We start from the raw sequence: 14,369 nt of genomic DNA, 5'->3' as shown, positions 1-14,369 counted from the left end.
CCGCACCCTGCTCTGCCCCGGACAAATCGCAAAGGCTGCCCCAGGTTAAAAAGTCTGTATTTCGACAAAATATTTTGCACTATATTTACACCCGGAGGGAGGGGGGAGGAGGGAGCAGCAACAGTGCTCTGGGTTGGCTCAGCCAGCTGAGTTGTGGCGCAGGATCCCACCTGCAGGGGCGGGGCGGGGGGGGGCCAGGAACCAGCCAGCCCCCAGGCTGGGCGGGGGGAGCACAAGCGGCCTGGGATGCGCAGGCAAGGGGGTGCTGCCTCTCCTTGGGCTCCTGGGGCCTCCTTGCTGGCACATCTTGGTCTGGGCGGGGGCAAGGGATGAAGGAGGTGGCAAGACCCAGCTCTGGGCACATTCCCCTGGGGGGGGGCCTCTCATCCTGCCCCTCCTGGCCCATCTTCTTCCTCTCTCTCGCTTTCCTTTCATTGCCGTTATTGCTCCCAAGTGCTTTCTTCTCTCTCCCCGTGTGTCCGCCTGTCTCTCATGGCTGGGGTGGGTGGGGGGCCTTATTGCTCCAAGGCAAAGGGGAGTTTCGGTGGCTCTTGGCGGTGGGAGGAGCCTGCTGCCCGGTACCCGTAAGTGGGAGGAGTCACAGGAGGGGGAGGAGCCACATCAGATGACAACGTTGTTGTTCTTCTTCTTCTCGCCCAGCAGCCAATAGGTGCGCAGCTTGCCCTTCCCCTGTCGTGGGGAGAAGAAGAGGCTCAGCCCTGGGTCAGGTCCCCCCCCCCAAAAAAACACCTGTACCCCTCACCCAGCAGAAACCGAGGGGGTCATGGCTTCCAGCATCTTGCCACAACTCTCCCAAAAGGTCCAGGGCAGGAGGACCAGGAACAGCGACCTTTTCCTCCCTGGTGGAGGAGCCAAGGGTGGGGGGACGACGACTGCCTTGTGGGGTGGGGGCTGCCACACAGCTTTCCCTTCCACCCAACCAACCAACCAAGGAGGATAGAGACCCCCCCACCTTCATCTCCACATCCCCCCTCAGCTCCAGCTCAAAGCAGCCAAACTCGTCCAGGTTCTCCTTGGTGGTACTGGAGACATGGATCTTCAAGGCTGGAAGACACAAGGGGGGGGGGTCAGGGCTAGCAGGACCCCCCTCCTTCCTCCCCTCCTTCCCAAAACGGGGCCAGAAGAGACAGATATGGGGCTGGGAAGATGCACAGCCAGCATCCACGTTGGGCCGGAGGGAGGGAGGACGGACGGACACCGGTTGTGGGGTGCTCTGTGGGGGAATCATAGAGCGGCAGTTGGGAGGGGCTCCAAAGGGCCCTCTAGTCCACCCCCTGCAATGCTGTGCAGCAGAAACTTCAACAAGGTTGGGGGTGGGGTGTGGAGAGGGGGCTCACCCTCGCCGCTGGACTCCATGCGCGACGCTGTGTTGACGGTGTCCCCAAAGAGGCAGTAGCGGGGCATCTTGAGGCCCACCACACCTGCACACACAGGCCCTGCAGGCAGGCAAAAGGAGCCGGCAGCTTAGAATCGTAGGGTTGGAAGGGACCCCAAGGGTCATCTAGCCCAACCCTCTGCAACACAGGAATCGCAATGACAGCCCCCCAAGCTCTGCTTAAAATCCTCCGGTGAAGGAGAGGCCAGGCGGCCCCAGGACCTGCTGCTAGTGCCCCCGCTCTGCCAGGACTCACCCGAATGGATGCCAACGCGAAGGCGCAGCTGCTCGTTGGGCCGGTGCCGGATGCGAAACGTCTTGACGGCCTCGAGGAGAGCCAGCGCCATGCGGACGATCTCGTGGGCGTGCAGCTTCCCGTTCCGGACCGGCAGCCCCGACACCACCATGTAGGCATCGCCAATCGTCTCCACCTGCGGGGTGAGCCTGTCAGGCAAGAAGCGGGGAGGGGGGCCCTCTTCCCTACAGCTATACGGTCCAATCCTGGCTCTAGTTTGGGGATTGAGGGACAGCTTTGGGTTCAACAGCCAGGACCCACAGGAACATTTTGCACCCACCTTGTAGACGTCAAAGTTATCAATGATGGCATCAAAGCAGGTGTAGAGGTCATTGAGGAGGGTCACCACCTGGGAAGGGAGACACTCAAATAAGTTGGGGGGGAGCCCAGGCAGTGGGGCAGGGGAGAATCTTGGGGGGGAATGAAGAGGTGGGGGCAGAAGGTGCAGAGTTGCCAAGGGAGCCGGGGGGGGGGCGAGTTTGCAGGGGGGATACAGAGAAGAGGTTGAGTGAAAGCACCAGGGGGGGGCACACACAGACATCGCTAGAGGGCCACCTGGGGATTTTCACCACGGAGTCCCCAATATGCTTTGCTTAGAGTCATAGAATTGTAGAGCTGGAAGGGACCCCAGAGGTCCTCTAGCCTAACCCCCCAGGACTCAGCTGAAGAATCCCTGGCAGGGGCCCACCCAAACTCTCTTGAAGGAGGGTCCACCACCTTCCGAGGCATTTCACTTTACACCTGATCCAAGGGAGGCAACATGTGTCGTAAAGGTAAAAGGAAAAGGACCCGTGGATGGTTGAGTCCAATCAAAGGTGACTATGGGATTGCGGCACTCATATCGCTTTTCAGGGAGCCGCTGTTTGTCCACAGACAGCTTTCCAGGTCATGTGGCCAGCAAGACTAAACCACTTCTGGCTCAACGAGACACTGTGACAGAAGCCAGAGCGCATGGAAATGCCATTTACCTTCTCGCTGCAGCGGTGTAGTGCCCTAACTGAAGCTGAAGACAGGACTGCAAAGGTGTCAAAGGCAGGTGTGGCATCTGGCATTGCAGGGGGTTGGACTGGATGACCCCTGGGTCCTCTTCCAGCCCTACAATCCTGACACCAACCACCTCCCTCTGCTGCTGCTGCTGCTGTTGGGAGGGGGCGTGGCCATGGCGTGTGGGTCCCCCTCATCCAGCCTAGTGGGACAGGGACAAGAGGGCACCACCCCACCCCCCCTCGCCCCCCCGCTACCTGCATAGGGGTGCTCTCGGCCGACAGGGAGGTGAAGCCCACGATGTCACTGAAGTAGATGGTGACGCAGTCAAAAGCTTCGGCCTGGACCGTCTCGCCACGCTTGAGCTGCTCGGCCACTGAGCTGGGGGGGGGCACGCAAAGTGAGTCACTGACCCCCCAACCCCTGAGCACCCATTACTGTGTGGGCAGGTGAGGGTGGGCCTCTGGGGTGGGCACCTCCCTCAGTGCAGCAGGCAGGCAGACAGGCAAAGGCAAGTACCCAGATCTTCTCCCCACTGAATTGGGTGGGGGGCAGCCTGGGTCACTGGGTAGGACATTTTGGAGAAATGCTGTAAGATGGTCCCTGCTTTGAGAGGTAATGGATGGGGGGGGGGATTGATGGAATTCAGTTGATTAGGGAAATTTAATAGGGGGGGGGGCTGAATGCAAGAGGGAAGTGGGGCAGGTGGGCAAGGTGCCAATTAGCCAAGGGATTAATTTCGGGGGATTTGGATGGAGATCTGGTGGGCTTGCTTCCCTGCGGCTTCAATTCTAATAAAGCACCTATAGCTATGAATTGGCACTTGCCTGGCGCCACCTAGCCTGCCTGGCTGGGTCCGCGTTCCACCACCCCCCCCCCACCCGTGCCCCCCACCCACCCCAGGCGACTCACTGGGGCAGGATCTGGTAGAGCAGGTTCTCGGCCTTGCGCTTCTCCTCCAGGTAGGCCTGGGTGCGCTCCTCCACCAGCTTCTCCAGGTTGTTGGCGTACTGCTCCATGCGAGAGAGCAGGTTGTCCAGGATGCTGGCGCTGCCTTCCCTGCGGCAGGAAGGGAGGGTGAGGGGGTCCAGTGGGGTGGGGGTGGGGGTGGCTCCTCCAGCATCGGGGTGGTCTCCCCCCACCCACATGGGCTGATGCTCCTGGAGGTGCCCGGGATAGGACTGCTGCAGCAGAGCCTGCCTTCCTTTCCCCGTGTTTTCCTCTCACACCCCCATCAATAAAAATCAATATAAATACCATATTTTTCCATGTATAACACACCCCCATGTATAAGATGCCCCCTTTTGGGGGGGACTCCAAATTAAGAAAATGGGGGGGGGGGAATACACTATCCGTGTATAAGACGCCCTCCCAATTTTTAACATAACTTTCTAAGAAAAAATCTTTCCGGTGGGGGGGTTGCGCCAAAAAACAATTGAAGAATAACAACAAGAAGAAGAATATTTCCTCTTGCATGCCAACATAATATGGATTCATTAAGCACAATGGGAAAGTCTCATCCCAGTGACTGCGACGATCAGAAGGTGTTACATAGGGGAACTATGATACTGGGAATAAACAACAGAGAAAACGCAGGAACAAAAATAAAAGACTTTCTCCGGACCAGCCAGAACATGGGAAGTCTCATTAAATCAATTAATTCAGAATGTATAATTGGCTCCTTTTTAAATCTGGATAAGATGTGGCAAGATTCGGAATGTTATTAATGAAAAATTAATAAAAATTATTTGAAAAAAGAAAAAAAAATCCAAGTCTTATACACGTAAAAGTACGGTACATAGCTAACTGAGGTTCTGCCCCCCTCCAACCAAAATCCTGGCTCCGCCCCTGTGGCCAGCACCCACTTGTTGAACCTCCGGATGAAGATCTTGATCTGGGCGAAGTCGGGGCGCTCGATCAGGTCCTGCGCCCAGCAGCGCTCCATCAGGAGGGCCAGCTCCTCGCTGTGCAGCCGCAGGTCCACCGTGGGGCGGAAGTAGGGCCTCTGGCTGTTGCGCACCTTCTGCACGATCTCTGCGGGGTGGGGAGGGCGAGTGGGGGGAGTGAACGCACAGGCCGGGCGGAGTGGGGTGGGGGCACAGCTGGCCGGTGGGAGGCTGTTATGGGGCGGGTGAGGGGGGCGGAATGGGTGACTGGGCCACTGAGACAATGAGGATGGGGGCGTGATGAGCACCCTGCGGGTGTCGGAAGGAGATGCGGAGGAGACAAAACGGGAAGGGGTCACCCTGGGTGGTCAACAGCAGCCGCGACAGACGTGATCACCATCAAGTGATGCCGGTCGGGGACTCCAGGCCACAAACACGAGCTGAATGTGTTCCTTCCTCCTCCTCCCGAGGCCAAAGGCTCTGATCCGGGATGCGAAGGTGGGCCCAGCCCAAGGGAGCCTGTGGGGAGACCTGAAGAGCAGGCACGTGGAGCAACGGGGGGCTTTGCAGGGGCCTCGGGACAGACCCAGAAGAGGTCGCCAGTGAGTGCCCCCACCCTCTTTGGCTCACACAGAAATGCGCATGTGCTTCCAGCATAAGCGCCAGTTGTGTCTCCCCTGCGATTGGTGGAGCTGTGTGCATTGTCCCCTCTAAACACAAGGCCTGGTGGGGTGAAGGGAGGACCCCCCCACCTAAATCAGGAATGCTTTCTCCCCAGCTGCTGGGACAAGTGCCATGCATGATACCTGGTGGATGCTGAGGTGTGGCAGATGAAGCACCCCTCCCAGGTAGGACCCACGCTCGGCCCCAGGATGGACTGTGGTCCAAGTGTGGCCAACTTTATGAGGGGGTCTCCTGCCCGCTCTTGAGACAACACCTGAGGACCCCGTGGTGGTTGTCATCGCCACCTCTGCCACCTCGGCTCGCTTTCTCCCTCTTCCCTTACCCTTGGGGCTGAGGTCCATGCCCTCGATGTAGAAGGCTCCGTTGCGCAGTGCAATCTCCTGAAGGATGATCCCAAAGCTGTAGACGTCGGCCTTCTGCATGGCCAGTGGGGAGAGGACCAGAGGCCCCTTTTGCAGCAGCTCTGGGGCTGTCCACAGCTTCTCTGGGGGGTAGGGGGGAAATCAAGGAAAGGGGGGTCAGGAGGCCAGGGGCTCCCACCTCCGCTCCCAATGGCAAAGACCAGCCCAAGTAGTGGAGGTGGGGACCTCTCAACCTGGCAGCGTGGGCACTCGCTGAGCCCAGTGAGGGCAGCAGAGAAGGCCCTCGCTAGTCTGGAGGAAAAGAGGCAAGGCAGGAGATGGAACGTCCTGCCGCCAGGGTGGGAAGGGCACTCACTGGCATACAGGGCATGGTTGCCCTCGCTCTCACTGCTATGCCGGAAACTAGCCAGGCCATAATCCGTGATCTTGAGAACGAAGCGACTGTCCACCACGCAGTTGGACGACTTGAGACTCCCGTGGTAGCCAATGATGCTGTTGTGCAGGAAAGCCATGCCCTGTGCCAGGCAGAGAGGGTGAGGCTGCTGAGAAGGCCCCGCAGGAGGAGCAGAAGCAACAGTGGGACCCACTCTCCTCCCAAGGCAGGAGGGGCAAGGCCAGGGCAGGCAATTGGGTGAGTGGCAGCTCCTGCAATGATTGAGCATGGGGGGAGGTGGGACTGAGGGGAGAAGGTTTCAGCAGAGGGACCCCAACCGAGGAAAGGCTTGGGAGTTACTGGCATTGCTGACCAGGATGGAGGGCAGAGAGGCCCCACTGTGGGGTGCCATCCTGCCAGCGGCTGGAGCCCCCAGCAAAGAGGCTATTTGCCCAGTCTGTCCCCTTTCATGCTCTGGGGGGGCTCCTCTCTTTCCCCCCGTCAAGCCTGGTTGTGGGGCTCCCTCTTGCCGCCTCCCGAGCCCCCCACCTTGACAATGTCATTGATGAGCGAATAGCGGAACATCCAGTCCAGGTTGATGCTCTCATTCTCCAGGACGTCCTGTTGGGGGGTGGGGGATGAAGCAGAGCGGCAGTTAGGTGTTGCCCCTGCGTGAAAACAGCCCCTCCCACAGCAATGGGGGGTTGGGGAGGGCACTGCACCCCCCCCAGGAGGTGGCCAGAGGCACAGCAGACAATGCTAACTGTGACCTCTCTCTCCTTCCCTGGCTGCAGCCATGCAGGGAACAGACACACACCTGTGCCCAGGTGCTTCCTTACCTGTAAGCTGCCCCGGGGGCAATACTCAGTCACAATGCAGATGTTGGGCGGGTCAATGCAGGCCCCAATGAAACGGGTCAAGTGGTTGAACTGCACGTCCCGCATCTGCAGATGGGCAGAGACAGGCAGGTAGAAAATCTGTCGGCCAAGAGCCCCCAGAATGGCCACGAAGGGGGACTGGGCTGGGATTTGGGTTGGAGGGGAAGAGGAGCCGCCTGCCTCCATCTACGCCAGTTGTCACAGCCGATGACGGGAAGGCATGCGGAGTGCACCAGGTTGGCAAAGGCTGGTTTATGTGGGCCATGCCTTTATCCTGTCTCCTGGTGCCATCCTTCCCTCCTCCATCCACCCACAGGCACACACATAAGGAGGGGGGGCTGCATTGCTAAACTGGGGAACTCTCCCCAGCAGGAGGCAGTGATGGCTACCAGGGCCGGATTGAGGTTTGATGAGGCCCTCGGCTCCTGAAGGTAATGGGGCCCTTTCTATGTCCAGCTGTCCTTTGTCAACAACAAATTGGCACTGTTTTTTGTGTTGAATATATATGCTATATGATAATTTATGGAGCCAATAGGTATCTAAAGCCATTTGCACATAACAAAATATGTATTTTATCAAAGTGCATCCAGGTGTTTTTCCTTTAAAATAATTTGGGTCCCCCCAAGAGAGTGGGGCCCTAAGCTATAGCTTGTTTAGCTTATACGTCAATCCGGCACTGATGGCTACCAACCAAGAGGGATTTGGCAAATTCCTTCCAGGAGAGAGAGAGATCAATGGCTCCAAGCCAGAATGGCTGTGGTCTGCCTCCAGAGTTGGAGGCAGTGAATGTCTCTGAATTCCAGTTGCTGGAAACCAAGGGAAGGGAGAGGGCTGCTCTTGTGCCCAGGTGCTGCTTGAGGGTTTCCCATTATAGAATCATAGAGTTGGAATGTAAACAGAGAGCAGTCAAAACACAACATTGCTAGAGTGGACATGAAGGCAACTCAGTCCTCCAGGCATAACTTCCTACCACCTGGGCTGAGTTAACTTCCTCTCTGACCAGAAGTAGGTGTGGTCTTACCTGGGAACAAGATCCCAGGTTCATTCACCATTTTCTCTCCGTCTATTCAAGAAGCGACAAGATGTTCTCCTGGCTCTCAGCCAAGAGAACAAAGGAAGCTACTTTTCCCTATAAATACTTTTTACTAAGCAAGCCTGCCATTCTGAGAAACGCTGTGTAACTCAGGAATTATGTGAGTAAACTCTTTTTATTCATTTAAGATACATTGTGTCATGTGTAGTCTTTTAAGAGGGATAAAGGGGAAATATATACCAGGAATATATATATACTATTTTAGGCTTTAGCAAGCCTGTGCAAGCGCATCTGCTGTGTGTGTTTTAAAAGGGAATGAAACTCTGCTAAGTTTGGAGCTTGTTAATTCAAGCTGGGATGAGATATATAAAGTAATATATCATCATCCACACTCCTAAGCATTCCCACAGGAAGAGACCCCAAGGGCCATCCAGTCCAACCCCCTGCCAAGCAGGAAACACCATCAAATCATTCCTGACAGATGGTTGTCAAGCCTCCGCTTAAAGACCTCCAAAGAAGGAGACTCCACCACACTCCTTGGCAGCAAATTCCACTGTCCAACAGCTCTTACTGTCATTGGAGGCATCTGGTTGGCAGCTGGGAGGCTGGACCAGATGGGCCCCCTTTGGCCTGACCCAGCAGGGCTCTTCGTGGTCTGTTATGGAACCTCCAGACCCAGAGGCAGTCTATCTCGATTGCTAGGTCCGTATGGGTGAGAAGAGGATGCTGAACCAGGTGGGCCATTGGCCTCATCCAGCAGGACTCCCTTGGGAGGTTGTGGACCTCTCCTTCATTGGAGCTTGGGTGACCATCTGTCTTGGATGCTTGAGTTGAGATTCCTGCATTGGAGGGGGTTGGGCTGGATGACCCCTGGGGTCCCTTCTAATGCTATGATTCTGTGATTCTGTTCTTCTGCTAAGACAGCTTGATCCAAAAGAGGCAGTGGCAGCCCAGGCAACAAACATGTTCTGTGCGTGGTTCTGGGCTCCACACCTGCTGGAGCCAGGCTAGGCCTCCCAAGTCACCCCCCACCCCATTTGGCTTTCCCCCCCCCCATGGCAGGCACCTACGTGTTTCAGCTCAAAGAGGACCTGCCGGGTGAGCTCTATCCTCTTCTTGTTGACGTGCTTGATGGCCACGACGTTCCCCTGGCCAAGAAGAAGAGGGGTCAGAGGGAGAAAGGGGGAGGTGTGGGACAACCTGAGCCCCCAATAGATATGAAGGAGGGCTGAAAAGCAAGGCACTCACCTTGAAGAGCCCAGTGTTGGCAAAAATCTGGTATTTGCCATGTGCTGTCATCAGGGAGCCGTAACTGGACCCACGCTGGGGTGGGGGGGGGGAGAGAAGACAAGAGAGTCACCTGCCTGAATGGCAAAGCTGGGCAGCGGTGTGTTTGTGTGTGCCAGCTGGGCAGCTGCCAAGGCCGGAGCGGGAGGGTGGGAGGGTGGAGGTGGCTGGTGGAGAGGAAGGAAGAGCAGAGGAGGAGGGGGCTTGGAGGGCCCCATGGCAGTGGGGGGCGGGTCTCTGGGAAGACCATGGGGCTCCAATGGGACCCACCAGGGAGAGAGTGAGGCGGCTCCCAGCCCCCTTGTAGTAGCGCTCTGAGCTCCCGAACTGGAGCTCATCCCAGCGGATCCGCCACAGCATGCTGGCCAGCTCCTTCTCCAGCATCAGCTTCCTAGGGAGGAAGGGGGAGGAGTCAGACCAAGGTGAGCCCCGCCCACTGCAAATCCAGCCTCCCTTTCCCCCCCTTCCCCAAAACCCCCCTTCCCCAAAACGCCTCCTCTGGGAAGCCCACCAGGCCGCCACTGCACACACAGCTTGTCTCTCCTACTCAAGAGGTAGACTGCCTTTCAACATGGAGGCTCCGCTCAGGTGTCCTGGCTAACAACCGCTAAAAGGCTTTGTAGCCAAATCACAAGTGCATGTTTTGCTAAGGCACAGGGTTAGTACACAGAGAGTCACTATACTTGTGTGTGTGGCCGCTTCCTTTGCCTCCTCTGGTCGGGAATTCTGGAACACAGGAGATAGTCCCTTGCACTTCCTTATGCCTCTGAGGATCCTCTGTCTTCCCACCATTCTTCCAGGCTAAGCAGACGTGTGTCTGGGAGCTCCAGACACACACACCCTATTTTGACACTACCAACTTTTACTTTACTGTAACTTAGAAGCATTTTTCTGCCTACTACATTGCTGTATTTGCTGCCTGCGACAAAATGTAAGTAAACTTTTGTGCCTTATCTTACTAGAAACATGGTTCATTCTCTGCAAAAGGGGGGGAGAGGGGGAAGGTCAGCAGAACACAATAAAAAGGTATCACCAACTAATTCCTAAGATTCAATAAGTTGTCAGACATGGAAGTGTTTCTACTCAGCTGGGAAGGCTTCACAGTCCATTTACTTTTTGTATTTCTCCCACATACATGGGAATGGTGGTTTCAATTTGAATCTACAGATTTAATCTCCCACAGCCCTGCTGTCTGCTCTGGAGTCCCAGGTGTGAGGCTGGGTTGGAATGACTCACGGAAGAAATGAAGGTGTGTGGCTGAGGCCTGGCTGTGGTTCCACAGTGGCCATTTTGAAAGCACTCTGTACATGCTCCAAATCCCTCTCTGCTCTGCCATCCTTTCACATGTTCTGGGACTGGCAGGGCATTGGAGTGGACTCCTAGTCAGTCAGGCCAGGCATACCCTGAGGGCTGGGCAGGAGAGAGAGACTGCTTGTCCTTGGAGAAGGTCACAGGGTGGGGGGCATCCCTTGCCCAGAGCTACTGAGCCAGCTGGCAACAGCCAAGCAATGTTTAGAGTCCTGAGCAGCTGCAAGGGCTCGAGTGCGATTCACAGAATCACTCAGGGGCTCTGATTCTCCTCCCTACATGTGGCAGCTCCAGAATGCAGGCGGCCGGGGGGGGGGGCAGTGCAGTGGAAACACTCGGCTGAGCCAAAGTATCTGAGCTAAGCCAGGTGGGCACATAACCAAGCCGTGGCGTTTCAGCCCCACCTGTTGGGAGGGGGGTCCTTGCCACCCCTTCTCAGCAGACTGCACTCTGCCTGAGCACCTTGGGTCTCCCTCGCTCCCTCTGCCCACCTTCCCGTGTGCCTGGCCCAGGAGACTCTCACCTGGGGCTCACTCACCTGAAGATCAGGAAGCTGGAGACGCCAAACATGAGGAAGGTGAGTCCCGCGCCCAGCGCCACAATGGCCAGCGTGTTGAGGGGACCTGGAAGGACAGTGGCAGAGTGGCAGCAGGGGGCAGGATCCTGGCATACCTGGCCAGAATTGCCTCAGGAGGGAGATCCGCTTTGGCCAGCTGGACTCGATGAAACATAGTGGGAGGTGGGCAATGCTGCCTATGGGGCGGGTGGCAAAAGGGGCAGCAACGGCCCAGCTGGCGGCTCTACGGAAGGTGAGAGGTAGCCGTCCCCCACCCTCAGGCTTGGGGTGCAGTGAAGTGGGAGGGCCAGCCCTCGGGGGACCAGATGCACCCACTTTTGTCACAGGAGGGGTCATCCATGTCAAAGCAGGGGGGGTTGTCCAGCGGTGGTGCCCCCTTCACCCAGGGGATGGCTCCCAGCCAGTTCATCTGCTTCTCTGCTCCCACATAGTGCCCCACTACCTGTGGGGAGAGGGGGAAGGATTTAGCTCATGAGGGCAAAGGGTCCCTGCCTCCCTCAGACACACCCATGTGGACCCCCAGCCCCCTCTCGCCCTGGGGCAGCCCCAAGGGCAGGCATTCCAAACCGAGGACCAGATCCAGCCCTTCTTCTCCCCGGAGGACTCCTCCCTGGCACCTGTTTGGTTCACCCTCCATCCCCGACCCACTCCAGGGTCACCCTCCCCACACTGCTTGTTTGCTCCCGCTCACACCTGGAATTTGCCGCTCTCCAAGTCCGCCATGGCCCACAGGTTGAAGTCTGTGTCACGGTCGTTGTTGTCATCCATGCTGACTGTCCCAGTGACCCCTGTGGGCAGGAGGAGGGCGGGAAAGAGAGGAGGTCACGGTGATCCATTTTCTTCCCACAATAAGAGTGTAAGGAGATCCTGCTGAATCAGGCCAAAGGGGTCCCATCCAGCCCAGCATCCTGTTCTCACAATGGCCAGCCCGATGCCCCATGGGACTCTCCTTTCTTGGAGGTTTTCAAGCAGAGGCTGGATGGCCATCTGACAAGGATGCTTAATTTGTGATCTCTGCATTGCATGGGGTTAGACTAAATGACCCTTGGGGTCCCCTCCAGCTCTACCATTCTACGATTCCATTCCTCTGATCATGGAGGCAGGGCAGAGTCACCTTGGCTAGTAGCCCAACTTTCCTATCACCCACTTGACACCCATTGCTGCTCATGAAACATGGAGGGTGAGGAGGAGGAGGAGGAGGAGGAGGAGGAGGAGGAGGAGGAGGAGGAGGAGGAGGAGGAGGAAGAGATGGCCTCCTGCCTTGTCATCTGTAAGATGTAATCCACTGGAAGCAGTCAACTACAACATTCCTTGTAATGCTAGAGAAGAGACATGAGGGAGGGAATGTTTGGTCCAGCCGGTCGGAACTTCCTGCAGTCACTAGGTAAATCTCCCTTATGGGGTAAACCTGTTTGTATATGCTTGTAACTTCAAGCCTTAAGGCTGCCTTCAGGCTCTGCCCGATCGTGAGTAAACTTTCTTTTTGTTGCTTATGAATAGGACTGCAGTGTCTTTATTCTTTTAGGAGGCATTCAAGGGGTCTTACCAGGAAAATATTAGAACACATTTCAATCTGGACAAGCCAGACTGAATTGTGTATTGTCTTAAGAAACTCACGCGAGTTTGCAACAGGTTTTCTGCTGTGTAAAGGGGAATGCACTCTGCTAAGTAAAGGAACTTGCTAGCACAAGTTAGGGAGGATATTAATAAACAAAGAATATATGCTCTCCTGCCACCCTGAACATTCCCACACCATCCTGCTCTGGGGACCCGTTCCCAGCGTGAGAGCCCACCCCTGCCTGCCTTGTCCTGGCTCAGGCCACCTGCCGGCTGCCTCCCACAAGCCCCCCTGCCCTGCCGGCCTCCAGCGCCCAGTTACCCTGGAACTTGCGCCCTTTCATCTTCTCCAGGATGCGGCTGGTGTTGCGCTTGGTGCCGCCCTCTTGCAGCGTCTCGTTCAGGGCCATGGCGTAGAGGAGGAGCCCGTCGTGGAAGCAGCCGGCCACGAGGTTCTTCTGCCATGGAGGGACAGGGGGAAAGGAAACAGGACGTGGGTGGGCTTGAAGGCAGGATCTGCAGCCCACAAGCAGAGGCAGGTGCCAGGCCCAGCCAGGAGGCAGCTGGACACTCTCATCACCGCCAGACTTTGTGGGATGTGCTACATAGGCAGCAGTCAAATACAACATTCCTTGTTTTCCTAGAGCGGACTTGCAAGGGGATGTTTGGTCCAGCCAGTCAGAACTTCCTGTTTCCTCCTGGGCTGGGACATACTTCCTTTGCATGTGGCTAGAGGTGGGCGTGACCTTACCTGTGCAGGTAACAAAAGCACAAGGCATACAGCCCTCCTCCCTCTTTTCCATCTTCCTTTCATAGTATGAACTGCAGTGACTGCCGGTCTGCAGTCACTGGGATGAACCCCCCATACGGGGTAGAGCCACATGTATATTGTTACGGGGAAAATCCAGGCAGGAGGCTACTCAGCTACCTGGCCGTCAGGCAAAAAGCCTGCGTGTTCCTGAGGAGAAATAAAAAGGAGTCCAGCCCCCAACCGGAGCAAAAGCAAAGATCAAAGTTTATTGCGCAACAGGTTCAAGTCAGGGCTGAACACCTGGGAATGGGTTGCAAGAACTTTTCAAAACTTTTCTGGTTCCCACAAGGCATCTTGTTACATGTCATAATTATGTCATTACTACATAGGTGAAACGTCAGAAAAGGGGCGGAAAGGGGAGGGTTATACGTGATTAACATTCTGGTAGACAAGATTAACATGGAGGAAATGAAATGCAAATCAGTGGTAAGCCCTGATGTATTCATCTTGAGTGTTCCTGGGAATAGAACAATGGGATTGCCTGGCCAGGTCTATCACCCTTCCATGGGTCCAGAGGAAGGAGATATGGCCTGTGTTTAACTGCTCAGCTTGGGAGACTTCGTTTAGGTGACCCCACCCCCGAATTCCATAACAATATACTTTGTAACTAAGTCTGCCTTCAGGGATCCACCTGTGAACTGATAATGTGAGTAAACTTCTTTAATTATTATTGTTGTTGTTGTTGTTGTTGTTGTTGTTGTTGTTATTATTATTATTATTATTATTATTATTATTATTATTATTATTATTTTATACCCCCACCCATCTGGCTGAGTGTCCCCAGCCACTCTGGGTGGCTTCCAACAGAATGTTAAAATACAATAATCTATTAAACATTAAAAGCTTCCCTAAACAAGATTGTGGCGTCTTTATTCTTTTAAGAGGGATAAAAGGGAACTTACCAGGAACCTAACAGTGAGAGGCTTACACAAGCCTGC

The 14,369-nt window shown here is 55.7% G+C and overlaps 1 protein-coding gene across 1 annotated transcript in view; it reads right to left on the bottom strand.

Moving 5' to 3' along the window:
* Positions 1–39: 39 nt before the first annotated feature.
* The window catches only part of NPR2 (natriuretic peptide receptor 2), a 35,185-nt gene continuing 20,855 nt past the window's right edge, over positions 40–14,369 (bottom strand). Inside the window, exons 4-22 of the mRNA XM_033164105.1 lie at positions 12,943–13,078; positions 11,757–11,851; positions 11,379–11,505; positions 11,025–11,109; positions 9,449–9,569; positions 9,140–9,214; positions 8,962–9,039; positions 6,820–6,924; positions 6,530–6,601; positions 5,963–6,122; positions 5,568–5,729; positions 4,541–4,709; positions 3,588–3,734; positions 2,933–3,056; positions 1,972–2,040; positions 1,653–1,827; positions 1,359–1,457; positions 974–1,065; positions 40–690 (exon numbers count right to left, since the gene is read on the bottom strand). Of these exons, the coding sequence (XP_033019996.1) occupies positions 622–690; positions 974–1,065; positions 1,359–1,457; positions 1,653–1,827; positions 1,972–2,040; positions 2,933–3,056; positions 3,588–3,734; positions 4,541–4,709; positions 5,568–5,729; positions 5,963–6,122; positions 6,530–6,601; positions 6,820–6,924; positions 8,962–9,039; positions 9,140–9,214; positions 9,449–9,569; positions 11,025–11,109; positions 11,379–11,505; positions 11,757–11,851; positions 12,943–13,078 (2,160 nt within the window). The 3' untranslated portion in view covers positions 40–621. The remainder of the gene's footprint in view (positions 691–973; positions 1,066–1,358; positions 1,458–1,652; positions 1,828–1,971; positions 2,041–2,932; positions 3,057–3,587; positions 3,735–4,540; positions 4,710–5,567; positions 5,730–5,962; positions 6,123–6,529; positions 6,602–6,819; positions 6,925–8,961; positions 9,040–9,139; positions 9,215–9,448; positions 9,570–11,024; positions 11,110–11,378; positions 11,506–11,756; positions 11,852–12,942; positions 13,079–14,369) is intronic.

The sequence above is a fragment of the Lacerta agilis genome, chromosome 11, assembly GCF_009819535.1.
Source record: "Lacerta agilis isolate rLacAgi1 chromosome 11, rLacAgi1.pri, whole genome shotgun sequence".
Lineage (NCBI taxonomy): Eukaryota > Metazoa > Chordata > Lepidosauria > Squamata > Lacertidae > Lacerta > Lacerta agilis.
This window is presented reverse-complemented; position numbering and strand designations above follow the sequence as displayed.